Genomic DNA, 27,607 nt, shown 5'->3' on the forward strand with positions numbered 1-27,607 from the left:
CTGGGGATAAAAATATATGTTTATAAAAAATAAAAAATTAAAACAATAATAATAATTTATTTGTTTGTTTGTTTGACAGAGAGAGAGAGTGAGAACACCAGGCAGAGAGGGGGAGAAGCAGGCTCCTCACTGAGCAGGGAGCCTGACATGGGACTTGATCCCAGGACCCTGGGATCATGACCTGAGCCCAAGGCAGGAAATCTCAAGAAAAATTTAAAAAAACCTATAGAACACAATTTAAATGAAAAGACAAAATGAAAACCTACAACTATCAAAATTTCAGGATTAGGAAACAAACTGTTGTCATGGTTGGGGTGGAGAGAATGAGTGACTACAAAAGGAACAGGGAAATTTTTTGACAAGATAGAACTCTTGTCTATCTTGACTGTGGTGATGGTTATACAACTGTATGTATTTTTCAAGACTTATGGAACTGTATACTAAAAAGAGTGAATTTTTTTTCTTAATCAAAATTTAATGAAAAAAGTTTCTAAAACAGTCATTTGTTGGGGCTTCTGGGTCGCTCAGTGGGTTAAGCCTCTGCCTTCAGCTCAGGTCATGGTCTCAGGGTCCTGGGATCGAGCCCCACATCGGGCTCTCTGCTCTGCAGGGAGCCTGCTTCCTCCTCTCTCAGACTGCCTCTTTGCCTACTTGTGATCTCTGTCTCTCAAATAAATTAATAAAATCTTTAAAAAAAAAAGCAGTCATTTGTTAAATGAAGAACATAAGTAGATTAGTGTTAATTCTGTGATTCCAATTTCATATCTGAAAAATAAATCAATTGATGAAAAGGGCAAAATATGTATATTCATAGATATATTTTTCAGGATGCATAGAAAAATGAATGCCAAGTAAAATCAAATGATAGCAGTGGTTACCTTTGGGGAACAGGAAGGAGAAATAAAGGTCAGGTAAGAGACTTTCACTGTGGGGATGCCTGGGTGGCTCAGTCAGTTAAGCTGCTGCCTTTGGCTTAGGTCATGATCCCAGGGTCCTGGGATCAAGTTCTGCACTGGGCTCCTTGCTTGGCAGGGAGCCTGCTTCTTTCTCTGCCTCTGCCTGCCACTCTGCATGCCTGTATGTTCTCTTTCTCTCTCTGACAAATAAGTAAATAAATAAAATCTTCTTAAAAAGAGGAAGACTTTCACTGTGGCTATGAGGCATTTTAAACTGCACATAAATTAGCTCTATTTATAATCCATTATGAAATAGCATATATGGAAGATATTCTGACAGGAAGTAAGGGTACTGAGGAGAAGTATAAAAATGATATTCAATATACACTTAAAATATATTTGTCTAACTCTTTGTTCCACTAAAATTAATGTAGGAATGATAACTAGCTTCACATGGTTTATGAGAGAAAAAAATGCAAAAAATAAAATGTTCAGTGGATACAGTTAAAATTTAAATAAATGTGGTCTATATTCCTTTTGAATTGTAATTCATAAAGAGAAAATACTATGCCCTGAGTGAATAATAATAGTATCTTTTAAAGAATATCAAATGATCAGGAACTGTGCCTGAGTATTGTTATTATAATAGAAAAAATGTCATAGAAGAATATGGGTCTCTTGTTATGAGCATAAGAATTCTTAGATATTTCAGAGGTACTTGGGTGGCTTACAGAATTGAACATTCGGCTCTTGATTTCAGTTCAGGTCATAATCTCAGGGTCATGGGACTGAGCTTCACGTGGGGCTACACACTCAGCAGGGAGTCTGCTTGGGAATTCTCTTTCTCCCTCTCCCTCTGCCCCAACCTTTCTCTCTCTCTCTCTCTCAAATAAATAAATAAATACTTTTTTGAAAAAAGAATTTCTAGGTGTTTCAGACCCAGACAAAGAAAGTGAGCTGTTTGTCTCTGTGACCTCTGTCCTCCCTTAGCAAGGCTTATAGACTGATGAAGGATCAGTTGCCCCCCAGCCCTCTTTACCTTATGCAGTACATTCACAGGGGTGGGAGAATCAGGATTCTCACTTGCCAGCCCACAGCCTGTCACATATTATCACCAGCCACTAGCCATACATCAGGTTTCCATAGTAACAAGGACAAAGTCCTGTCACCTCAGCAACAGAAGCTGTATCCACAAGGCTGTTCTTCATTGCTGCTCTGCTCTGAGGAAGGATGATATTTCTACTCTCAGAATCCAACACCTTCCTGGTTACCAAAAGCAAGTGGACTCTCACCTGGTTACAAACTCTCCAGTGCCTTGCCAGAGCTCTGCAGGTAAAAGGCAAACTCCCAACCATGGCCTAGAGGGCCCTGCATACTCTGGCCCCTGCCTTCCTTACTACTCCTATCTAGGGTCACTTACTCTCTCACAATCACTCTGCTACCATGGCCTCACTCCATTCCAAAAGTGTCAAACTACTTCCCACCCCAGGGCCTTTGCACATGCTACCCCTCTCCCACCTGGGATTCTATCCCACCCTAGCTCTCTCCTCCTCACACTTCAGGTTACCCTTAAATGTAATTTCTCAGAGAGTATTTTTTTAAAGAGTTTATTTATTTGACAGACAGAGATCACAAGTAGGCAGAGAAGCAGGCAGAGAGTGAGGAGAAAGCAAATTCCCTGCTGCTGAGCAAAGAGCCTGATGCGGGGCTCAATCCCAGGACCCTTGGATCATGACCTGAGCCGATGGCAGAGGCTTTAACCCACTGAGCCACCCAGGCACCCTCAGAGAGGATATTTTTTACCTCCTTACCATCTAAATTAGGTCCCCAGTATTGTTCTTTCACAGGATGCTGGATTTTGCACCATGAAGACCACTTGAGCAAAAGTGATTGACAAAAAGGGAAAAATGCAAGTAAAACAGATGGCATAGTGCCTAGAATATAGTTGTTACTCAATTCAGGTACCACACCCTCTTTGACCTGGCTCCCTGATATAATTCTCTTCGGTGGCTGAGGAGAGAAGAGAGGAGATGATTCACCCAAGGTCCGGTCAATGGTGAAGGCTCAGGCGCTGAGACTCAGGCAGCACTTCTGGCTCTTGCTCTAGTGTCCCTCCCCATAGATTCATAGTCACCAAATGCCTCATCTATCTGGAACTCCAAAAAGGTCCCAGCCTCCGAACTCATGAATACACCTGAACTTAACCTACTGGACCCAAAAAGGCCACAGCAAAGGCATAATCATTCAGTAGAAAATACTAAGTCTTTTTCTCCCACCCCCTCCATTAGACAACTCATTCTATAGCATTCTTCATCACAGAAATGACCCTAAATCTTTTACATGATGTAGCTGTAGCTGAGGATGTCTGTTTTCTTTCTTCTTTTAATATCCTCAAAATTCTTTCTAAGACATAGTGACACTCTTGAGGAAAATGAAATCTCTCTTAAAGAGGGGAAAAGATGGAATGAGAAGGAAACAAACATTTGCTGCCAGTGTCTCCTATACATTCTAGATATTCTGCTTGGCATTAGGATGTCCTTTCACAGATTATAAGAGTGAGGCTCAAAGAGTTTAAATATGTGCCAGGGTCACACAACTACTATGATAAAGAAATGCTATCATAACCTCCATGTGCTTGATTCAAAGTCCTGTGCTTGGAACCAGGCACTCTAGCTCCTCTTTAGATGGACTATGCAGAGCAATGGGGATTCTCATACACAATTTGTTGAACTGTAACCTTGCATCAACTTACAGAGCAATTTGATCATATCTAGCAGATTGTGCCTATCCTCAAATAGACCCCAAAGTGTATACCCAGAACCACTGTCAAGTGTGCCCAAGGAGGCCTGTACAGGAAAGGCCTTTGCACCACTCTTTTTAAAAGCACAAATCTTTTTTTTTTAAGATTTTATTTATTTATTTGACAGAGATCACAAGTAGGCAGAGAGGCAGGCAGAGAGAGAGAGGGAAGCAGGCTCCCTGCTGAGCAGAGAGCCCAATGTGGGACTCGATCCCAGGACCCTGAGATCATGACCTGAGCCGAAGGCAGCGGCTTAACCCACTGAGCCACCCAGGCACCCCTTAAAAGCACAAATCTTACAATAACTTAAACATCCATCAACAGATTATTCTGGATAAATAAATCATGGTACAATAATACAGTGAGATACAATATACCAGTCAAAAATAGAATGTAGGTGGGGCACCTGGGTTGCTCAGTGGTTTGGGCTGCTGCCTTCGGCTCGGGTCATGATCTCAGGGTCCTGGGATCGAGCCCCGCATCGGGCTCTCTGCTCCTCAGGAAGCCTGCTTCCCTCTCTCTCTCTCTCTCTGCCTGCCTCTCTGCCTACTTGTGATCTCTGTCTGTAAAATAAATAAATAAAAATCTTTAAAAAAAAAATAGAATGTAGGTGACTCCCAGAACCAAATATGTGGTGGAAACTGCAAGTTATGCAGTGATACCTAGGCAAACCCATAGACATATGTCACCAAAACTCAAACTTGTCTGTACACCCAATGAGCCGTATGCCAGTGTTTGAGACACTGGTTTTGAAGTAAAGAAAACTTTACAATCAGAAGGCTGCCCAGTGAGAAGACAGAGGATCATTCCCAAAGCTGCCTTGCCTTGATCCTTGGGACAGCTTATATACATGAGAGGAGGGTAAGGGGCTTCTTGAAACTTTATGGGGGAGGAGTCCTTGAAACAATCTGGAGGTAAGCATTCTCCCAGACAATGAGGTGATATTTGGGACCTGTATGATCATATTCATCAAGACAGATGTTATTGTCCAGTCCCTACTAGGTTTCTACAATCTGTGGGTAAACAGGGACCAGGGGTAAAAAGACAAAATTAATGATTGGTTGTGCATGAGATTAAGAGGTACATAAAGCATAAGTAGGGAACAAAACAAAAAATGAGGAGTTAAGTTAATAATGCAACTAATACAACTATAGTTCTGCTTATGCTTTCAAAACAGGTTCAGGAACTAAGCATTGGACCTCACATATAGTGAGGAATGTAAAGACTTTCCTATGAAGTTTTATTAAAATATAGATGTTTCAGACCTACTCTAGACTTACTGAATCTCTCTCTCTATTTGACATTCCCTTGGTGTATATTTTTACTGCATGCTTGGTATATTCATGGTGTATTGAGTATGTTATGTCCTGGGATTTTTTTTCTAAGATTTTATTTATTTATTTATTTATTTTTCAGAGAGAGAGAGAGATTGAGCACAAGCAGGCAGAGTGGCAGGCAGAGGCAGAGAGAGAAGCAGGCTGCCTGCTGAGCAAGGAGCCCGATGGCAGAATCGATTCTAGGACCCTGGTTTTAAGAGAGAGGGAGAGAGAGAGAATGTGCGCAAAAGCAGGGGTGCAGGTATGGGGGAGGGGCAGAAGGAAAATGAGAGAGAGAATCCCAAGCAGGCTCTACATCCAGGGTGAAGCCTGACATGGGCTCTCTACCTCACAACCCTGAGATAAAGACCTGAGCTGAAATCAAGAGTCAAACAGTTAACCTATTGAGCCACCCAGTTGCCCTGGATTATTATAAGTCTTGAAATTTTTGTTTCTTTATAAATATTATGCTCATCTATTTTTTGCAAATCCGATATAACAGTCATTGTCTTCATTGAAAATATGCATAATAATGATCCTTAAACACATTTTGTCTAAGACTTTGTGAATTGTCTTTGTTGTCATTGTTTTGTATGCCACAGAAATAAAATTTCCTTGTCAATTATATTATTCTTGTTATAAGCTCCTCAGCTTTTTCACTTTAGCAAATTACCATCAATAAATTAACCAAAGGGTGCCCAGGTGACTCAGTCAGTTGAGTGTCCAACTGTTAGTTTTGGCTCAAGTCCTGATCTCAGGGTCCTGGGATGGAGCCCCACATCAGGCGCCACACTCAGCACAGAGTCTGCTTGGGATTCTCTCACTCCCTCTCCCTCTGCTCCTTGCCCTACTTATGCCCTTTCTCTCTCTAAAATAAAGAAATAAAATAGTTTAAAAAATTAAATGAATTAATGACAGCTATTTAAGTTCTGTCATCTACTACAATTCTGACTCCAACTCCCATGTTTTTTCCATACCGTGAAACAATTCTCCAGCACCTGCTGTATGTCCTACATTTCAATTCAATTCTGACACTAACTACCTGGAGTAGATAGCCACCACCATTCCACTTCAGACATCAATCTCAAGTCCAGGCTGTCACCTATTCTTCAGACTGATAAGCTACAGATTTGGAGGTTCCAACCAGCCCCTCCTTAGGTTTAATTAATTTGCTACACTGGCTCACAGAACTCAGAGAAACATTTTATTTACTTATTTTACTTACTCATTGTACTTACTAGATTACTGGTTTATTATAAAAGGATATAACTCAGGAACAGCCAGATGGAAGAGATGCATAAGGGAAGGTATAGAGAAAAGGGTGCAGAGCTTTGGTACCATCTCCAAGTGCTCCACCCTTTTCAAATCTCCACGTGTTCACCAACCCAAACAACTCTGGGCCCTACCTTGGGTTTTTATGGAGGCTTCATTATGTAAGCACGATTGATTAAATCATTAACTCTTAGTTATCTTTCAAGTTTTGTTTTTTTTTTTTTTAGTAATCTCAACGCACAATGTGGAGTTTGAACTCACAGCCCCAAGATCAAGAATCTCTTGCCCTACTGACTGAGCCACCAACTCTATCTCCAGTCCCTCTCCCTTCCCCAAAGGGTGATTTGGTATGGGACAGAAAGTTCCAACACTCTAAGCACAGGATCAGTTCCCCTAGCAACTGGCCCACCCTTCTCAAGTCTTGCCAGGCTGCCTCATTAACATAACAAAAGATATTATTATTGCTCTCTGCACTTAGGAAACTCCAAGGATTCTAGGAGCTCTGTGCTTGGAACAGAGACAAAAAATAAATACATATTTCTTATCATAAATCAAAATGTCATATCTATAAATAGGCTTTGTTTTACTCTGATGCTTGCCCAAAGGCTCAGCTATAGGCTGAGCCCAAAATCAGCTATAGGCCAGAGTTTATGTCTTCAGTAAAGAGGGACTGCTTCAGAGCACGGCAGAAATCTATTTCAACACAAAGAGGATAAAAATATGCTTAGTAAAGAAAAGAGTGAGTGGGCTCCTTTAAGATTCAGACAGTGCATTACTTACACAGATATTAAAAGGTTGAGTAGCTGCAGGTAACTGTTCTTCTTGTCCCTAGCATTGGGGAAAAAATGCAAAAGGGGCCAGAAAACTGCAAATGGATTATAGGGCACCCAGTTTCTGGGGAGTCAATACTGTCCTGCAGCTCAAAAGTTTTATAGCCTATAGCTCTACCTCAAAAGAGAGAGGCAGAAAGATTCACACTTCATCAGAATCCAGGAGGCAAGAAAAAACTCTTAAGATAATTTGCTAGGTAAGGAGGTGAGTGGGCAATGCTATGGTAACAGCTTCTCAGAAGGCTTCCATGCTCTCAAGTTCTGGAAAAACAACAAAAGGCATTCTTCAGTGATTCAGATGAGCTGATGTTCGAGTCTAGGCTACAAGGCCAATGTGGATACATGCAAAGTTGTTGTGGTGCTAGAAAGGAGCTCTTTCCCAAAAAAGGACTATGCTAGGTATTTTAGCCTACTGACACTTGAAAGAGTACATTTGTGGATATGGATTTCTGAAATCTTTGCTTCAGCAACTTAAACCATACCAATGGACTGAGTCCTGACTTCCAGGATGTTTTTTTTAGTTCAGAAACAGATGGGTCCATGAGACTACTAACCCAAGATCCAGCAGAACAAGAGTTAACTATATAGGACTAAATGACCTGATGAGGGATGACTGTAGTTTTTGTTTAGAATATTGTTGATACTGTTTTCATCTATATTCTGGATATACAATGTGGCCCTAGATCTTTCTGACACTAACTACAACCCATAACAATTTACTATGTACTGCACTTGTAAATTGAAATAAAACATTTGTAAATGACTTTTTTTTTCTCACTAACCCCCCCCAACCCTATGTAGAATTTACAAACCCTAATTGGGTCTTCTTACTTTTAATTACAATGTAATGATTTGCACAGATTCATTAATAACATGTACTCCTTGGAGCATGGTAACAATGAAGGTGAAATAGGACAGGCCCCTGTCTGTTGCCAGTGAGGGGGGTGCCCTATGGCCCCATCAACTACAAGTAGAACCCGTCGGATGAACCCATTGCTGTGGGCATTGGGACATTGCTCTTAGGATACTATAGCACGACAAAGTGGAACCAGGAAGGCAGGAGACTGAAAATTGAGGACTTAGAGGACTGAATCATGCTGATGCCACTGTTGCAAGCAGAGAAGGATGGGAGGGTCCTGATGATGCTTCAGGAGAGTCTGGAGAAGGAAGCCATCATCTTGAAGGATGTGCCTGACTGGGACGTGGGCAAGTCTGTCTTCTACACAGTGCACTGGGTGACTCTCGTGACAGGTGAGATCATGGGCTATACATGAACAAGGAGATCCTCAATGCCAACTATGGCTTCATGTGGTACATGTAGGGGCCTGGATCCCTCAGACCACTGGGCCCTTATACCCTCTCTACTGGGAAAGAATAAATGCTCTGGAGACCAGCCAAAAAATGTGTGCTCCTTTTTAACAGGATATAATTAGAAACTTTGGTTATGTAAATAAGGCCTTGCCTGGGATACCATATTTGAGAATGATATTCATTTAATTGAGTATGACCTGCTATAGTTAGAGCATTAAGGTTGACTCTAAAGAACCCACTGAAGAAAACTGGTTTGATACTTGGCTGACAGGGTCTCCAGTCTTTAGATGAGAAAGGAACTCAGCCTAATAGGCTGGTCAGGAACTCTGAGATAGTTTGGTAACCTTGAGAAAAGAATTTCCCCAATTTATACACCTTGTAGGTGAAGTTTGGGATAGATAGTCTCTTGGCTTCTCTTGCCAGCCTTAGGATAGGTAAATAATTAATAAGAGGCTTTTAAAAGTACAATGTGAAAAACCCGCAGCTAACATCATACTCAATGGTAAAAGACTAAAACCTTTCCTCTAAGACCAGGAACAAGAAAAGTTTGCCCACTTTCGGGGCGCCTGGGTGGCTCAGTGGGTTAAGCTGCTGCCTTCGGCTCAGGTCATGATCTCAGGGTCCTGGGATCGAGTCCCGCATCGGGCTCTCTGCTCAACGGGGAGCCTGCTTCCTTCTCTCTCCCTCTCTGCCTGCCTCTCAGTGTACTTGTAATTTCTCTCTGTCAAATAAATAAATAAAATCTTTAAAAAAAAAAAAGTTTGCCCACTTTTACCACTTCAGTTCAACATAGTATTGAAATTTCTATCCAGGACAGTTAGATAAGAAGAATAAATTAAAAGCACCCAAATTGGAAAAGAAGATGTAAGATCATCTCTTCACAGATGACATGCTCCAATATGTAGAAAAACCTAAGGACTCCACAAAAAAACCTGTTAGAACCAATAAACTAATTCAGCAAAGTTGTAGGATTTGAAACCAATACATAAAAATCAAGTTTGGAAGACTTAATATTGCTAAGATGTCAATACTACTCAAAGTGAACTACAGATTGTTCAAATCCCTATCAAAATTCCAATGATACTTCTTGCGGAAATAGAAAAATTTATCCCAAAACTCATATGAAATCTCAAGGGACCCTGAAGAATCAAAATATTCTGGGAAAAAAAAAGTTGGAGGTCTCGCACTTCCTGATTTTAAAACTTACTACAAAGCTACAGTGATCAAAGCAGTGTGGTGTTGGCATAAAGACAGACCTTTAGATCAATGGAATAGAACAGAGAACTCAGAAATAAACCTTCACAAATATGATCAATTGATTTTTGACATAAATGGCAAAACCATTCAATAAAAAAGAATAGTCTTTTCAACAAATTGTTCTGGGAACACTGGGTATCCATATGAAAAAAATGAAGTTAGACTTCTACCCTATACCATATATAAAAATTAATTCAGAATGGACCTAAGATCTAAATTTAAGACCTGATATTATAAAACTCCTGGAAGAAAACATAGGAGAATATTTTTAGGACACAGATTTGGCAATTATTTCTTAGAGATGACACCAAAAGCAAAAATAGACAAATGAGACTACATCAAACTTAAAAATTGTGCAGCAAAGTAAGTAATCAAGAGGGTGAAAAGGCAAACTACTGATGGGAAATAATATCTGTAAACCATATATCTGACAAGAGGCTAATATCCCGGACATAAAAAGAACTCTTACAACTCAACAACAACAAAAAACAAGTAACCAGATTTAAAAATAGGCAAAGGACTTGAATAGGCTTTTCTCTAAAGAAAATATGCAGATGGGGGCGCCTGGGTGGCCTCAGTCAATTAAACGTCTGCGTTTGGCTCAGGTTGTGATCCCAGGGTTCTGGGATCAAGCCCTGTATCCAGTTTCTTGCTCAGAGGGGAGCCTGCTTCTTCCTCTCCCAATTCCCCTGCTTGTGTTCTCTCTCTCTTTCTTTCTCTCTCTCTCTCTCTCTCTCTCTCTCTCTCTCTGCCTTACAAATAAATAAATACAATCTTTAAAAACTTTAGAAAAAAAAGAAAGTATACGGATGACCAACAAACACATGAAAAGATGTACATTACCAATCATGGGGGAAATGCAAATCAGAACCATAATGAGCTACCACTTCATACCCATTAAGATGACATTATAAAAAAAAAAAAAACAGAAAACAATTATTGTTGAGGATGTGAAGAAATTGGAAACCTTGTGCTTTGCTTATGGGAAAGTAAAATGGTGCAGCTATTAAAGAAAACATTATGGTGTTTCCTCAAAAATTAAACATGCAGGTTCACCTGGGTGGCTCAGATGGTTAAGGGTTTGAGTTTGGCTCAAGTTGTGATCTCCTGGTCCTAGGAGCCAGGCCCATGTAGGGCTCCCAGCTCAGTGGGGAGTCTACTTCTCCCTCTCCCACTCCCCCTGCTTGTGTTCCATTTCTCGCTGTGTCTCTCTCTCAAATGAATAAATAAATAAAATCTTTTTAAAAAAAGAATAATTTTTGAGATTACTGTTTATCAAAACTGGAGGAGAGATGATAGGGGGAAACTATTCTTCAATGGAAAATTATGAGTACACCATTCTGTGTTATTTGATTCTGATTCAATGGGAACTATTTTATAACTGCAAGCTTTAGACAACTTAGAGCAGTGGAAATAATTCCCAGGCTACAAATATGCAAATTAACGTTATCTTACAGGGCAGGGATGGGATAGCCAGCTCCTCCTGCAGAAAAACCACTGAAAAAGAGACCAGTTATTTCCAAGTGATATGATTATACTGCAAACAATACCTGGAGCAGTTCTGGTCTCAGAGCACTTTAAGATTTAAAAATTATGGAGTTTAAATTTTTTTTATGTAGATTACATCTATCAAAATTTACTGTATTAATATAAAAATTGAGAATTTTAGTATATTTATTTTAATTAATTTAAAACATAAAATAAAATACCCATTACAGCATATAAAGCTAAATTGTAAATTAATATGAAAAATACATACCTCAGAAAAAAGTCATGAGGAGAGGGGCATTTTATTTATTTTTATTTGTATATTGTTGACACACAATGATACATTAGTTTCAGGTGTACAATAGTTATTCAACAACTTTATACCTTATGCTATGCTTACCACAAGTGTACCTACCATCTGTCACCATACAATGTTATTATAAAACCATTAACTAAAAAAAAAAAAAAACCATCAACTGTATTCCCTATGCCGTACTTTTTATTCCCATGACTTATTCATTCCAAAACTGTAAGTCTCTATCTCCCATTCCTCTTCAACCATTTTGTCATCCCCCTACCTCCTCCCCTCTGACAATCATCAGTTTGTTCTCTGTATTTATAGGTCTGATTCTGCTTTTTGTTTGTTTGTTTATTCATTTGTTTTGCTGTTTAGATTACACATACGAGTGAATTTATCTTTCTCAGTTGGACTTATTTCACTTATCATAATACCCTCAAGGTCCATCCATGTTCTTACAAATGACAAACTTTCATCCCTTTTTTATAGTTAAGTAATATTCCACTGTATATATACCAGATTTTCTTTATTCATTCCTCTCTCAAACCCACACTTATATCATCAGTTAATCTATGACAAAAGAGGCAAAAATATAAAATGGAAAAAAGACAGTTTCTTCAATAAATGTTACCGGGAAAACTGGACAGCTGCATTCAAAAGAACGAAACTGGACCACTTTCTTACACTACACACAAAAATTAATTCAAAATGGATTACAGATCTAAATGTAAAACCTAAAACCATAAAACTCCTAGAAGAGGACATAGGCAGTAATTTCTTTGACATAAGCTATAGTAATATTCTAGATATATCTCTTAAGGCAAGGAAAACAAAAGCAAAATAAACTATCAGGACTACCTCAAAATAAAAAAAAAAAAACTTTTGGGGGCACCTGGGTGGCTCAGTGGGTTAAAGTCTCTGCCTTCAGCTCAGGTCATGATCCCAGGGTCCTGGGATTGAGTCCCGCATCGGGCTCTCTGCTCAACGGGGAGCCTGCTTCCCCCTCTCTCTCTGCCTGCCTCTCTGCCTACTTGGGATCTCTCTCTGTGTCAAATAAGTAAATAAAATCTTTAAAAAATTAATTAATTAATTAATTAATTAAAAAAAACTTTTGTAGAGTGAAGGATACCATCGACAAAACAAAAAGGCAACCAACTGAATGCAAGAAGACGCGGCGGGGACGCGCTGGGCTCTCCAAGAAGGGGTTAGTATCCAAAATATGTAAAGAACTTATAAAATGTAACAGCAAAAAAAATAATAACCCCATAAATAATCCAATTTAAAATGGGCAGAGGACCTGAATAACTATTTTTCCAAAAAAGACGTACAATGACCAATACACACATGAAAAGATGCTCAACATCACTCATCATCAGAGAAATGCAAATCAAAATCACAATGAGATATCACCTTACTTCATGCATAATGGCCAGAATTAAAAAGACAGGAAATAGGAAGTGTCAGTGAGGATATAAAGGAAATGTTTACAAGTACATGTGCATATATCTGATAAGGGACTTGTATCTACAACATATAAAGAATACTTACAACTCAGTAATAAGTAACAAATAACCCAATGAAATAACAGACAAAGTATCTGAATGCACATTTTTCCAAATAAGATATGCAAATGTCCACTAAGCACATGAAAAGATGTTCAACATCATTAGTCACTGGGAATGCAAATCAAAAACACAGTAAGATATCACTTCACACCCACTAGGATGGCTATAGTCAAAAACACCGATAATAACAAAGTGTTATCAAGGATGAGGAGAAAATGAGACTCTCATTTGTTGCTGATGGGAAAGTAAAATTATGCAGCCACTGTGTAAACCAGTCGGGCAGCTCCTCAAAAGGTTAAACATAGAGTTAACATGTAACCCCAAAATTCCTTCTGAAATATATACCTACGAGAAATGAAAATCTATGTCCACATAAAACCTTATAAAAGAATGGTTATAACAGCATTATTTGTAATATCCTCAAAGTGGGGGAAACCCAAATGGCCAGCAACTGATGCATGGATAAACAGATGTGGTATGAATGGAATATTATTCAGCCATAAAAACGAATGAAGGACTGATACAAGCTACAACATGGACAAACCTTGCATAATGATGCAAGGGAAAGGGGCCAGTCAGAAAACACTGCGTATTGCGTGATTCCATTCTTATGAAATGTCCGGAACAGGCAAATCTGCAGAGACCCAAAACAGATACAGCGGTTGCCTATAGTGGGGGAGTTGGGGAGAATGGACAGTGACGTCTCTGTTGCTGTGTCTGAAGAACTGCTACCCACCTCAGGGACCTCCTTCTGTCCATGGCTATAGGGCAAGACAGGCTTCAGGTGGATGCAGTGGCAGGCTTGCAGGAGGAGCGAGTCTTTCTGCACCTGGAGTGAGAAAACCTGGGTTTGAGCTCCTCCTCAGATGCTCACACCCAGCATCCTTCAGGCAAGTCGCTTCATCTTCCATCACATTGCTACTCAAAATGTGCCCGCTGGGCTGGTGCGGATCCACAAACTGTTAGCCTCCCACAACAGCGTAAACACAGATATTGAAAGAAGCATTTACAAACCTCAATAGCAATCTGACTGAGTGCCTTTATTGCTGTTGAATTTAATAACAAACAGGTTGAGCTCATTAAAACAAACAAACAAAAAACAAGAAGAAAGAAAGAAAGAAAGAAAGAAAGAAAGAAAGAAAGAAAGAAAGAAAGAATCAGAGGTGCTTCCCCCTCAGTCTCCCAGGTGGAATAACCAAGGAAGACATGTACTGGCTCATCTTAAGACACCTCCTCATACATAGGAGGGCCAGTGGCTGTGGCTCAGAGGCTGTAGGTCCACCAGAGGCCGACTCAGAATTGTATGTGGTTGCTTCAATTGGATGCTACATAATACCCATAATTGAAAGACCCTAGAGGACCCGCACCCAAGGACGCACTCACAGACCACTGGATGCAATAAGCAAGAGGATTTTATTCGGGCATGCTCGGACTCCCAGGGACACTTGACCACGAAATCCGCGAGGGATGGGTCAGTGTCTGAGAGCCCCGATCTGTTTCGGGAGTCCCTTAATATAGAATTTTACAGTCCATTACATCAGAGCCCTCACTTTTCTAGCCAGTAATTTCAAAGCATTACAGTAAGGCCTACACATAGGTAGCCAATCCTTTAAAACCAACCATTCATTTTGGCCAGTCACCGTTCAGGTAGTGTACAGTAGAGGGTACGTGTTGAATTGCACGTTTCTAACCTTTATCTGTATACGTGCTGAACCGCACGTCTCCAGCTAGCGTACGTGCTGAACCGCACGTCTCCGGCCTTGGTACGGGAGGCAACCCTTATCAATTTTACTTAGTAGTAGGGGAAATTCTTAACAGGGGAAGGGTATAACTTTATTTGATTACACAGCGAACGAGGGTTTAAGCAATTTTTCATTTCTTAGCAAAGCATTAGAAGCATTATTATACAGAAGCCAGAAACAGCTGGGTTAAACACAGATGTTCACTATTCGTTATCCTGTTATGCTGCTTGCTGACTCCCTTATCTATGGTCAGCTGGCCACAGTTTCTTAGTTAGCATAAGCTGGTTATAAAAAGAATGTTAAAACTTATAGGCTATACTATACTTCTGACCTGGGGTCCTTCATAATGTTGTAAATAATTAAGTTCTGACCTTTCAAGAATGAAAGTTTATAACCTGAAAAGAACAAAGTCAGATAAAACTGAATGAGTTAAGAGTAGCATTCCATTGGAAAGGGTCCTGAATAGCTGTTGTTTCTTGAACTTTCAGATTTAGACATTTGCATACTGAGTTTGGGTCCTTGCTTATGCTTTTCAAAGAATTTCACAATATGAATAGCATTGAAAAAGTTTGATTTGTATATGCCTGTCCTATTACTGCTATTTTCCCCGTGTTGTTGCTTATAATTTGTCAGTGAAGCAGTAGCCATTCCCTCATTTCATCTCAATAACCATAAGCATTGGGACACCTGAGTAGCCCAGTGGGCCTTCAGCTCAGGTCATGATCTCGGGGTCCTGGGAGTCCCGCATCGAGCTCCTGGCTCAGCAGGGAGCCTGCTTTTGTCTCTGCCTCTGCCTGCCTCTCTGCCTCCTTGTGTGCTCTCTCTCTCTGACAAATAAATAAAATCTTAAAAAAAAATAACCACAGCATTACATCATGATTGCTCACTAGGTAATTTTTACCTCAATCATCCACTCATAGGAATAATTAGATGTACTCAACTCCCACTCTGGTCTTCAACATCAAACTTCATCTTCCTTTCTCTTCCCCAGATTTCATAGGTGTCTCTCACACTTCCACTCCAAGTGCCCCATCCACAGCGCAATTACTGTGCATTTTATTTTTTTTAAATATTTTACATATTTGAGATAGAGCAAGAGTGAGAGAGAGCGAGAGCACAAACAGGGGAAGCAGCAGGCAGAGGGAGAAGAAGGCTCTCCACTGAGCAAGGAGCCAGATGTGGGGCTCAATCCAGGACTCCGAGATCATGAGCTGGTCTGAAGGCCGCCACTCAACTGACTGAGTCAGCCAGGCATCCCTATGGTGCATTTTAATGTTGTTCTCCTAGTGCTCTCATTTGATATCTGAAATTACAAATGCAAGACATCCACAGCAGGCACACACACACATGCACTGCGCACACACACACATATGCACCCCCCTCACACACATATCCTAATGGATTCAAGTTCTTAAAATGACTTTTTACATAATACAATGTGTATGGGACCAATATGACAGATAACGTTGAAAAACATCTGTATGTCATATTGACAAACATGGGCCTTTTAAAGCAACAGTGATTAGTATGATAGAAATTAAGCTGACTCGTAAAATGTAGTTCTGTTTTTCTTTGTTTTAAGATTTTATTTAGTTATTTGAGAGAGAGAGAGAGAGAGAGAGAGAGAAGCAAGCACCCTGCTGAGCAGAGAGCCCATTGCAGGGTCCAATCCCAGGACTCTGGGATCATGACCTGAGCCAAACGCAGATGCTAAATCAACTGATTTACCCAGGCACCCCAAGTTCTTTTTTTCTATGGCCTACAGTTCTTTCTCTGAAAAGGCTGTCTTTATGTGCGTGTGTGTGTGTGTATTCATTGGAGCAATGTTAATAGTGAAAGTATGAAACATTTTTAATATTAATAGGAATTTGATTAAATAAAATGTGATAAATCTAAAGAGTAGAATCACATGCAACAATTGAAATGCATAGGTAGTTCCATGTATACTGACATGCAAATGTGCTGAAGATATACTTTATAAAAATTATTTTTATTAACATATAATGTATTGGGGCGCCTAGATGACTTAGTGGTTTAAAGCCTCTGCCTTCAGCTCAGGTCATGATCTCAGGGTCCTGGGATCGAGCCCCGCATCGGGCTCTCTGCTCGGCGGCGCGTCTGCTTCCTCCTCTCTCCCTCTCTGCCTGCCTCTCTGCCTACTTGTGATCTCTGTCTGTCAAATAAATAAATAAAATCTTTGAAAAAATATAATGTATTATTTGTTCCAGGGGTACAGGCTGTGAATCATCAGGGTTAACACATTTCACAGCACTCACCATAACACATACCCTCCCCAATGTCTATAACCCAACCACCCTCTCCCTACCCTCTCACCCACCAGCAACCCTCAGTTTGTTTTGTGAGATTAAGAATCTCTTACGGTTTGTCTCCCTTCCGATCCCATCTTCTTTCATTTTTTCTTTCCTGAAGATATACTTTTAAGTGGAAGAATCAAGTCCAACAATATATATAATTTCACTAAATATAGAAATTATGTGTATGAAATAAGCATAAAAAATTTAATACATAATATGCAGATCTACTTTCTACATTATATATGTTTATGTTTTCTGAAAACTTTTAGAAGATTTATTTATTTATTTTAGAGAGAGAAAGAGTGCACAAGCAGGGGAAGGGGTAGAGGGAGGGGGCAAGCAGACTGCTCACTGAACGATGAGTCCCACACAGGACTCAATCTTAGGACTCTGAGATCATGATCTGAGCCCAAATCAAGAGTCAGATGCTTAACTGAGCCACCCAGGTGCCCCCCCTGAAATTTTTATAATTAATAACTAGTTAAGTTCTAGCTATGTGTGTCAAGAAACCTTAAATTTTTTTATAACTTTAGATCTTCCAATTCAATTTCTTAGAATAAATCCAAAGATGGGGTGCCTGTTTGGCCGAGTTGGTAGAGTATGCAACTACTGACCTCTGGGTAATGAGTTCAAGTCCCATATCAGGGGTAGAGTTTATTTTATTTTTTAGAGTTTACTTTTAAAAAAAGAATAAATCCAAAGAAAATGACCAGAGAAATACACCAGTATATAAATACAAAAACATCCCAAGTAGAGAAAAAAAATTATGTGAGCTTAATTCATCCTGTTGGATAGAAAATCTATAGAATAAAATACTTTGAAATCACCAAAATTATGACAGATTTCTATAACAGCTTCGATTCTCATAGCATATAATTTATCCATTTAGAGTGCACGATTCATTGGGTTTTAGTTATTCAGAGTTGTGCCACCATCACCAATATCTTAGAACATTTTCATCACCCCAAAAAGAAAGTGTATTATTCATCATTCCAACCAAGCCCTAAGCAACTATTAATCTTTCTGTCTCTAAGAATATGCCTAGTCTAGATGTTTCATATTAATAGAATCATACCCTATGTCGTCTTATTTTTTTGTGTGGAATGCCTGGGAGGTTATAATTATCTATCTATCTATCTATCTATCTAATCTATTTATCTCTAGTATAATTAATGTACAATTGTTATATTAGTTTCAGATGTATAATATAGTGATTAAGCAATTCTATATATTACTCAGTGCTCATCATGATAAGGTACTCTTAAACTCCTTCACCTGTCCCCACCTATCTCCTCTCTGGTAACCACCAGTTTATCCCATATATTTAAGAGCCCAGGGCCATCTGCATGGCTCAGACAGTTAAGCACCTGCCTTAGCTTAGGTCATGATCCAAGGGTTCTGGGATCAAGCCCAGCGTCAGGTTTCCTGCTTAGCAGGGAAGTCTGCTTCTCTCTCTCCCTTTGTCCCTGCTGATGTGCTCTCTCTCTCTCTCTCTCTCTCTCTTGCATAAATAAATAAAAAATCCTAAAAAGAGTCTGGGTGTTTTGGGTTGTTGTTTTTTTTTTTTTTTTTTTGTCTCTCTATTTTTCCCTTTGTTCTTTTCTTTGTTCATTTGCTTTGTTTCTTAAATTCCCCATATAAGTGAAATCGCCGTATGTAGTCTTTTGTGACTGGGTTCTTTCACCATTTTCTACAGTGCCCGCACCATTTGACATTTCCACCATCAGAGTATGATGGTTCCTATTTCTCTACATATTTTGTCAACACATGCTATTATTTGTCTTTTTATGAGTATGAAGTGTTATCTCATTGTGGTTTAGATTTGCATTTCCCTGATGGCTAATGACATTGAACACATTGTGCTTACTGGCCATTTGTATATTTTCTTTGCATAAATATATATTCAGATCCTTTCCTCATTTCAAAATTGAGTTGATGGGTACTTAGGATGTTTCCATATCTTGGCTATTGTGAATAATGCTGTGATACACAAGTGAGTGCAGATATCTCTTTATAAACCCATTTTCATTTTCTTGAGGTATATACCCAGAAGTGGAATTGCTGGATCATATGCTAGTCTATTTTTAGTTTTCTAGAAAACATTTGAGGAACTAACACATTGTTTTCCATACTGGTTGAACTGATTTACATTTCTATATCAATAGTGCACAAGTCTTTTCTCCACATCCTCATCAACACTTAACTCTTCTCTTCCTGATGATAGCCATTCTAACAGGTGTGAGGTGATTTCTCACTGGGGTTTTGATTTGCATTTCCCTGATGGTTAGTGATGCTGAGCGTCTTTTCATGTATCTGTTAGCCATTTGGACATTTTCTTTGGGAAAATATCTATTTAGTTCCTCTGTTCATTTTTAAATAGGATTGTCTGAGTTTCTTTGTTTTTGAATAGTATGAGTTCTTTATATATTTTGGATATATTAGTTCTATATATATTTTGTATATTAACCCCTTATCTGATGGATGGTTTGCAAATATTTTTTCACATTCTGTAGGCTGTTTTTTCTTTTTGTTGGTTGTTTCTTTTTCTGTGCAGAAAATGAATGGGATAAAGAAGATGTGGTAAAAAAAAAAAAAAAGGAAGATGTGGTATATTTATACAATGAAATATTATTCAGCCCTGAGAAAGGACATGCTGCCATTTGTGACAAGATGGATAGATCTTGAGGACATTATGCCAAGTGAGACAAGTCAGAGAAAGGCAAATACTGTACAATATCACTTATATATGGAATCTAAAACAGCCAAACTTGTAAAAATAGAGAGTAAAGTGGTGCTTACTAGGGCCTAAGAGGTAAGGAGATAGGACAGATGTTGTCTAAGGCTACAAACTTACAGTGAATAGTAATTAAGTCCTAGAGATCTAATGCACAATATAGTGAATATAGAAAACAATATTAGATTATAATCATTAAACTTACTAAGAAGCCAGATTGCAATTATTCCAACCACTAATAAGAAATGATAATTATGTTACATGATAGAGGTGCTAATTATCAACACAGTGGCAAAAAAAAGTATAATATATACTTTATTAAATCAATGTGTTGTACACCTTAAATTTAAGTGATGTTATAGGTCAAATATATTTCAATTTTTAAAAACCCCAAAATCCCTAAAGTAAAATTGGGTTGTCTGTTTCCTTATCAAGTTGCAACAGTTCCTTATATAGTCTGAATATAAGTCCCTTATCAGATATATTACTTTCAAAAATTGTCTTCCATTCTGTGGGTTGTCTTCACTTTCTTGATGTTGTCCTTTGAATTACAAAAATTCTACATTTTGATAGAATCCCATTTATCTATATTTCTTTTGTTGTCTGAGATTTTAGTGTCATATCTAAGAGACAATTGCTTAATCCAAGGTCATGAAGAATTACATCTCTATTTTCTTCTAAGAGATTAATAGTTTCTGCTTATACATGTAGGACTTTGATTTAATTTAATTTAATGTAATTTTTTAAAGTAAGCTGTATGCTCAAAGTGGGGCTTGAACTCAGGACCCTGAGATCGAGAGTTGCATGCTCTATTGACTGAGACAGCCAGGTACCTCCAGAACTTTGATTTATTTTTGAGTTAAGTTTTCTATGTGGTATGAGGTGGAGGTCCAAATTCATCTCTGCATGTTGTCTCAGCAGCATTTATTGAAAATTGGAATTTTCTTTGGACTCTGGTTGACAATCCATGACCATAAATCTGAAGGTTCATGTCTGGATTCTAAATTCTATTTCATTGGTTGTAAGCCCTTATGCCAGTACCACACTGTCTTGATTCCTATAATTTTATATTAAATTTTGAAATCTGGAAGTGTGAGGCCTCCAACTTTGCCCTTCTTTTTCAAGATTGTTTTGTCTATTCCGTGTTTGTTGCATTTCTGTGTGAATTTTGGGATCAGCTTGTAAATTTATGCAAACAAAGCAGCTGAGATTTTGACAGAGATTGTGTTGAATCTGTAGATCAATTTGGGAAATGTTACCCATATTAACAATATTAGGTCTTCCAATCTATGAATATAAGATATCTTTCCCTTTAAGAATTCTTTAATTTCTTTGAACATAATTTTATAGCTTTCAGTGTACAAGTCTTAGACTTTTTAATAAATTTATTTCCAAGTATTTTATTCTTTTTGATGCTATTTTAAATGGAAATGTTTTACTTTCAATTTCAAATTGTTCACTCCTAGCATATAGAAATACAATTGATTTTTATATATTGATCTAAACTCATTTATTAGTTCTCATAGCTCTTTAGTGGATTTCTTGGGATTTTCTATATATAAGGTCAAGCCATCTGCACATAAAGGAACTTTTTCTTTCTTTGTAATCTGGAAGCCTTTGATTTCATTGTACTTGCCTAAAGGAACTTGATTGTAGGTCAGAAAATAAGGATCTTCCTTTTTCTTTAACTATTTAATTATACAAAGGTAATTTCCATAATAACCTATTTTTCTCTACTGACCAGAGATGGATTCTTATCACATACTGAAAACCTTTATACTTGGGTATGTTGTGGGATCTCTGTGTTTTATTCCTCCTGCTACGCTTATTCTAATTCCATGCTGAGTTAAGCATATAGCTTTATAAATCATTCTGCTTCCTTGAAGTGTGAGTTCCTCTATCAGGTATAAATGAATTCTGGGGATGCCTGTGGCTTAGTCGGTTAAGCGTCTGCCTTCGGCTCAGGTTATGATCCCAGGGTCTAGAATCTAGCCCCATATCAGGCTCTCTGCTCAGTGGGGAGCCTGTTTCTCCCTCTCCCTCTTCTTGCCACTCTGCCTACTTGTGTTCTCTCTCTGTCAACTAAATAAATAAAATCTTAGGAAAAAAAGAATAATAAATAAGTAAATGAATTCCACACCAGGTAAGATAAAGTAGCTAACACAGTTCCTGGCATATAGGTGGCATTCTCTAGAGGGCAATACCACATCCTGTGACTATCTCTTGTGTCCCACTACCCATAGTAATTGGGGATCATAAATCGTTAATAATTTCTACTGTGTATTGAGAACCCAACATTTTCATTATTTTTCTTAACCAAACATCCAAGTATAACCAGGGTAAACAAATGTATTAAGAAGATTATGCTGGGGCACCTGGGTGGCTCAGTGGGTTAAAGCCTCTATCTTAGGCTCAGGTCATGATCCCAGGATCCTGGAATCGAGCCCCGCATCAGGCTCTCTGCTCTGCCGGGAGCCTGCTTCCTCCTCTCTCTCTGCCTGCCTCTCTGACTACTTGTGATCTCTGTCAAATAGATAAATAAAATCTTTAAAAAAAAAAAAAAGAAGGTTATGCAACTAAATCTGTGTGATGGACAATTGTGATATTCCATTTTTTCCCATTATAAACAAAGCCTACATAATGAATACTGTAGCCCCAGTTCCAACAAAGAATAAATGCATAATAAACAATTATTATAGGAATTTTTAAAATATAAAGCATTTTTTAAAAAATAAGATTATAGTTTAGCACATTATTAATTCTCTCCATGGGTAATTACTAGAAGTGAAATTACTGAACCAAAATATCAAAATTTTTTTAGGTTTTTATTTATTGATTTGACTGAGAGAGATCACAAGTAGGCAGAGAGGCAGGCAGAGAGAGGGGGGAAGCAGGCTCCCTGCCCAACAGGGAGCCTGATGCAGGTCTCCATGCCTGCTGGATGCCGGCTCTACTCAGGGCTCAATCCCAGGACCCCCAGATCATGACCTGAGCTGAAGGCAGAGGCTTAACCCAATGAGTCCCCCAGGCACCCCAAATATTTTTATTTTAAAACAATTTACCAGCTTACTTTTCAGAATATTTTTTACCTTTCCACTCAACTAGAGCAGGGAAGAGTGCATGTGTCCTCAATCCCTTAAGAAATTGGTACACAGGGTGCCTGGGTGGCTCAGCCATTAAGTGTCTTATCTTCTCCTCAGGTCATGACCCCAGCCAGGGTCCTAGGATTGAGCCCTGCATTGGGCTCCCTGCTCAGTGGGAAGACTGCTTCTCCCTCTCCCACTCCCCCTGCTTGTGTTCCCTCTCTTGCTGTCTCTCTTCCTGTCAAATAAATAAATAAAATCCTTTTTTAAATAGTGACAATGACACTATTGTTTTAAAGAAAGAAATTGGTACACATTTTCAGGTAGTCAAATCTATCAACGTTTTCCTTAGTTGTTCATGTCTGTTATATTTTTAAAGGCCTCCCACACAAAAACCTTAAACATAGACTACTAATTCAGAACTTGTTATAACAAGGGACTCAGCCACCATTACTTGTGTTTGGCAGAGACTTAATGTCCATGGGGAGTGGAAAAGCTTTAGCCCAACAAAATAGAATACTTTAAGTATTCTCTGATTGGAGGCTGTTGGCAAGGGGAAGCTGGAAGCAGGCTAACTAAAAGCGGCACACCTTATACGATTGGTTTGGGGAGTCTATTTCGATTTCTCTTGGTGGGGGCAAAAATAGGGAGGCTGGCAGTCAATGATAAAGTCCTGAAGATCGTTTCAGAGGCTAGGATTTGGCTTCCTGGGCTGCTTGCTGCAGAGGTTGTGGGTCCCCAGTTCTATTGTCATGTATGGTCAGGTCTTTGTCCGTTGTATATTCAGTAGCTCGCTTATAAAAAAAATCTTTCCTTTATTCTGCTTCAAATATGATTTTAAGATTTAAATAATTAGAAAATTAATGTTTGCACATGTCAGAAAAAAGGAACAAATTTATCTCGAAAGGAACATTTTTCCAAATTTTTTCTAAAGTGCAATATTCTGGGGTGCCTGCGTGGCTCAGTGCGTTAAGCCTTAGACTCTTGATTTTTGCTCAGGTCCTGATTTCAGAGTGGTGGGATGAAGCCCTGCAAGGGCTCAGAGCTCAACGGGGAGTCTGCTGGATATTCTCTCTCTCCCTTTCTCTGCCCCTCCGCCCTAAAATAAATAAATACAACTTTAAAAATTTAAAATAAAAAAACAAAGGGCAATAGTCTATGTACCACATGAAAGTTCACATTCATACGATTTCATTGGCTGGCTCTAGTCCTTTCAATGGAAATTAAGAGCAACTGGTCAAGACTCCTCCCCCGACCGCCCAACCCATGAAAAAAAGCCTCTGTGGTTTTTATTAAAATTATTCCTTCGACCACCTCAAGAAGAGAAAAAGGACAAAAGAGCCCAGAGAGGTCAGAGGGGAAGCGCTCCAGAGAGCGGTGGGGTGACTGACTGGAAGACGCCGGCTGGTGGGCGGGGCGGGCGGGGAGAGAGGGGGAGGGGGGCGAGCTCGGGTGACGCGACGCTCACGTGATCGTCGGGGCGCAGATGTGGGCACCAGTCTGGGAGCCCGCCCTCTTCCCCTGCGGTCGGATCCGGAGCGGTCTGCAAGCTCCTAATTGTTGCTCCAGGTTCTTTGAGGTCAGTGTGAGGGCCTTCGTCGCCTCCTGCGGAACCCTGGAATGGGGGGTGAAGCACGAACACGGAGAGGCAAAAGGGTGGGGATGAGGTCCGGGTTGAGGGAAGCTGGCCGGAGTGTAGCTAGAGATGGGGGTGGGAAAATGGCTAAGGGGGAGCTAGCGACCAATCGGCGGAGGGTGGGCAGAGCGGACACCCCCTAGTACTCGTGTACCCTTTTCTCCCGCACCTCCGTCTCGCTGCCCTCCGTCCATTTTGGAGCCGGAGCTGGTGAGCTGGGGGGCGCCCCGCCAGCGAGACAGTGGAAATGAACCCTCTCTATCACTCTATGCGTAGAGAAAAAAAGTTGACCTTAAGGGTGGGGAGGCGACTTGCCTCTGGGGAGAAGGACGCAGAGATCCAAAATTAGTTTGGAAAACATCCTGGTCTGGCTCCCGAGGCGTGAAAAGAAATGGCGGCTAGGGTGCGGGGGGCGGAGGAGGTGGGGGAGGGAAACGTTGGATGAGGAGGGCCAGGGTTCGGGAAAGGGGCTGAGTCCCGGCGCATCCACCAAACGCGCAGCCCCTGTCTCCTGTCTGTATGCAGGTCTGCGTGTCGGTTCTCAGCACTCTGGAAGGCTAGAAAAGGAGGAGGAATCTGTTCAGAATCCCTGCAGGTCAGTGAAGGAGGGGCGTCTCTGGGCAGGGACCCAAAGGGGTGGGGAGTGTGGGGGGTACAGTACCAGCAGAATATGGGGCGTCAGTTTCCTGCTCCAAACGCATTTATACACACTCTGTCGTGCGGGCAAACGTAGAGAAAATGGCAGGGCTTGCAGGAGAAATGGTTGGCTCACATGTGTGAGGGGAGAGGGTGGGCAGAAAGCACACTTAAAAGCCGGCTCAGGTCAGGAGAACCCTGACAAGGGGAGAGATGCCTGTACTATTCGGACCTGCATTCCACCCTAAGCCCTCAGTTTCCCTTGTCTTCCCTTTGTTTCCTCTTCTCCCCAACCCAGGACAGGAGAAGGAGAGGGAAATCTCAACATGGAAAAACTCTGCAGTGAAAATGATGGAATGGCTGAGAACGAAGAAAAGATGGAATACAAAGAACAGTCACAAGATGCAGGAAAGCCGGAAGTAGCCTGTACTATGGAAAACAAGGAAAAGTTAGAAAAAGAGACAATGACAGAAGATGAGGAGATACTAAAGGATAAAGAAAAGCCAGAGAGTGTGACACAGCCAAAAGATGGAAACCCGGAGAGCGAGGGAGAGCGGGAGAGTGAGGAAGAGCCGGAGAGCGAGAGCGAGGCAGAGCCGGAGAGCGAGGCAGAGCCGGAGAGCGAGGCAGTGCCAGTGATGAAGGCAATGCCGGTGAGCGAGGGAACGCCGGAGAGGGAGGCAGTGCCCGTGATGGAGGCAGTGCCGGTGATGGAGGCAATGCCGGTGAGCGAGGGAAAGCCGGAGAGCGAGGCAGAGCCGGTGATGGAGGCAATGGCGGTGAGCGAGGGAAAGCCGGAGAGCGAGGCAGAGCCGGTGACGGAGGCAGTGGCGGAGAGCAAGGCAGAGCCGGTGACGGAAGCAATGGCGGTGAGCGAGGGAAAGCCTGAGAGGGAGAGAAAGCCGGAGAGCGAGGGAAAGCCGGGGAGCGAGGCAATGCCGGAGAGCGAGGCAATGTGGGTGATGGAGACAATGCCGGTGAGCGAGGGAAAGCCAGAGAGCGAGGCAATGCCCATGATGGAGGGAAAGCCAGAGAGCGAGGCAATGCCCATGATGGAGGGAAAGCCAGAGAGCGAGGCAATGCCCATGATGGAGGGAAAGCCAGAGAGCGAGGCAATGCCCATGATGGAGGGAAAGCCAGAGAGCGAGGCAATGCCCATGATGGAGGCAATGCCGGTGAGCGAGGCAATGCCCGTGATGGAGGCAGTGCCCATGATGGAGGCAATGCCGGTGAGCGAGGCAATGCCGGAGAGGGAGAGAAAGCCAGAGAGTGAGGCAATGCCCGTGAGCAAGGGAAAGCCGGAAAGCGAGGGAAAGCAAGTGAACGAGGGAAAGCCAGAAGAAGGAGGAAAATCAGTAAGCAAGGGAAAGTCACATGAAGAAGGAAAACCAGTGGGTGAGGGAAAGCCAAAAGAAGAAGGAAAACCAGTGGGTGAGGGAAAGCCAAAAGAAGAAGGAAAACCAGTGGGTGAGGGAAAGCCAAAAGAAGAAGGAAAACCAGTGGGTGAGGGAAAGCCAAAAGAAGAAGGAAAACCAGTGGGTGAGGGAAAGCCAAAAGAAGAAGGAAAACCGGTGAATGAGGGAAAACCAAAAGAAGGAAAATCAGTGAGTGAGGGAAAGCCCAAAGAAGAAGGAAAACCAGTGAATGAGGGAAAGCCAGTGAATGAGGAGAAGCCAAAAGAAGAAAAGCCAGCCATGGAACCAAGGGTTGCAGGAAAGCGCCCAGCTGGGGATGATGTACCCAGGAAGGCTAAAAGAAAAACCAACAAGGGGCTGGCTCAGTGTCTCAAGGAATATAAGGAGGCCATACACGATATGCATTTGAGCAATGAGGAGATGATAAGAGAATTTGACGAGATGGCCCGGGTAGAGGATGAGGTGAAGAAAACCAGACAGAAATTGGGGGGGTTTATGTGGATGCAAAAAAGTTTACAGGACCCCTTTCACCCGAGGGGCCCAAGGGAACTCAGGGGTGGATGCAGGGCCCCACAGAGGGGCTTTGAAGACATTCCTTTTGTGTAGTGCCCCTGGCAGGCATTTGCCTAGGCCTTGTGCTTTAACCTTATACTAATACTTGCTTTAGCTATCACTCTTGTACCTAACTGCAGCCTTCAATGTTTCAGTAGCAGATTTTTGTCCATTGCATGGAAAAATGTTTATGGCATATTGTAAAATTAAAAAGAAAAAAGTTTGTTGAACCATATATATGGCATCAGTCCATTTTTGTAAAACTACAAAGGCATTTACCTAGTGATCTATGTACAGAGAAAACTCTGAAAGCTACATCCTGGTTATCTGAAGGTGATTTTTTTTTTGTTCTTTTTTGTTCATTTTATGTTTTCTCCTAAAAAAAAAAAAAAAACACCGATTACTTTCATCATGAAAACAATATATGCCAAGCAATCCAAACAACTAGTTAGTTAGCTCAT

General features: G+C 40.7%; 1 protein-coding gene across 2 annotated transcripts; it reads left to right on the forward strand.

Annotated features, from left to right (window-relative positions):
• The first annotated feature begins 24,350 nt into the window (after nucleotides 1-24,350).
• Nucleotides 24,351-27,381, forward strand: LOC131821689 (germ cell nuclear acidic protein-like). Of its 2 annotated transcripts, none has more exons than XM_059157953.1 (3): nucleotides 24,351-24,486; nucleotides 25,069-25,138; nucleotides 25,478-27,381. In XM_059157953.1, exon 3 carries the CDS (start codon nucleotides 25,506-25,508, stop codon nucleotides 27,198-27,200), a length of 1,695 nt encoding a protein of 564 aa, XP_059013936.1. In that variant the 5' UTR covers nucleotides 24,351-24,486; nucleotides 25,069-25,138; nucleotides 25,478-25,505; the 3' UTR covers nucleotides 27,201-27,381. The 2 variants fall into 2 exon arrangements, with proteins under 2 accessions (XP_059013936.1, XP_059013937.1); XM_059157954.1 differs by having other exon boundaries at nucleotides 25,483-27,381.
• Nucleotides 27,382-27,607: the final 226 nt, after the last annotated feature.

This window comes from Mustela lutreola, chromosome X (genome assembly GCF_030435805.1).
Source record: "Mustela lutreola isolate mMusLut2 chromosome X, mMusLut2.pri, whole genome shotgun sequence".
In the NCBI taxonomy this organism is placed as follows: Eukaryota; Metazoa; Chordata; class Mammalia; order Carnivora; family Mustelidae; genus Mustela; species Mustela lutreola.

Bases quoted from the DNA above. Each gene is read 5' to 3' on its own strand.
- LOC131821689 (XM_059157953.1), top strand. From the start codon at position 25,506: ATGGAAAAACTCTGCAGTGAAAATGATGGAATGGCTGAGAACGAAGAA.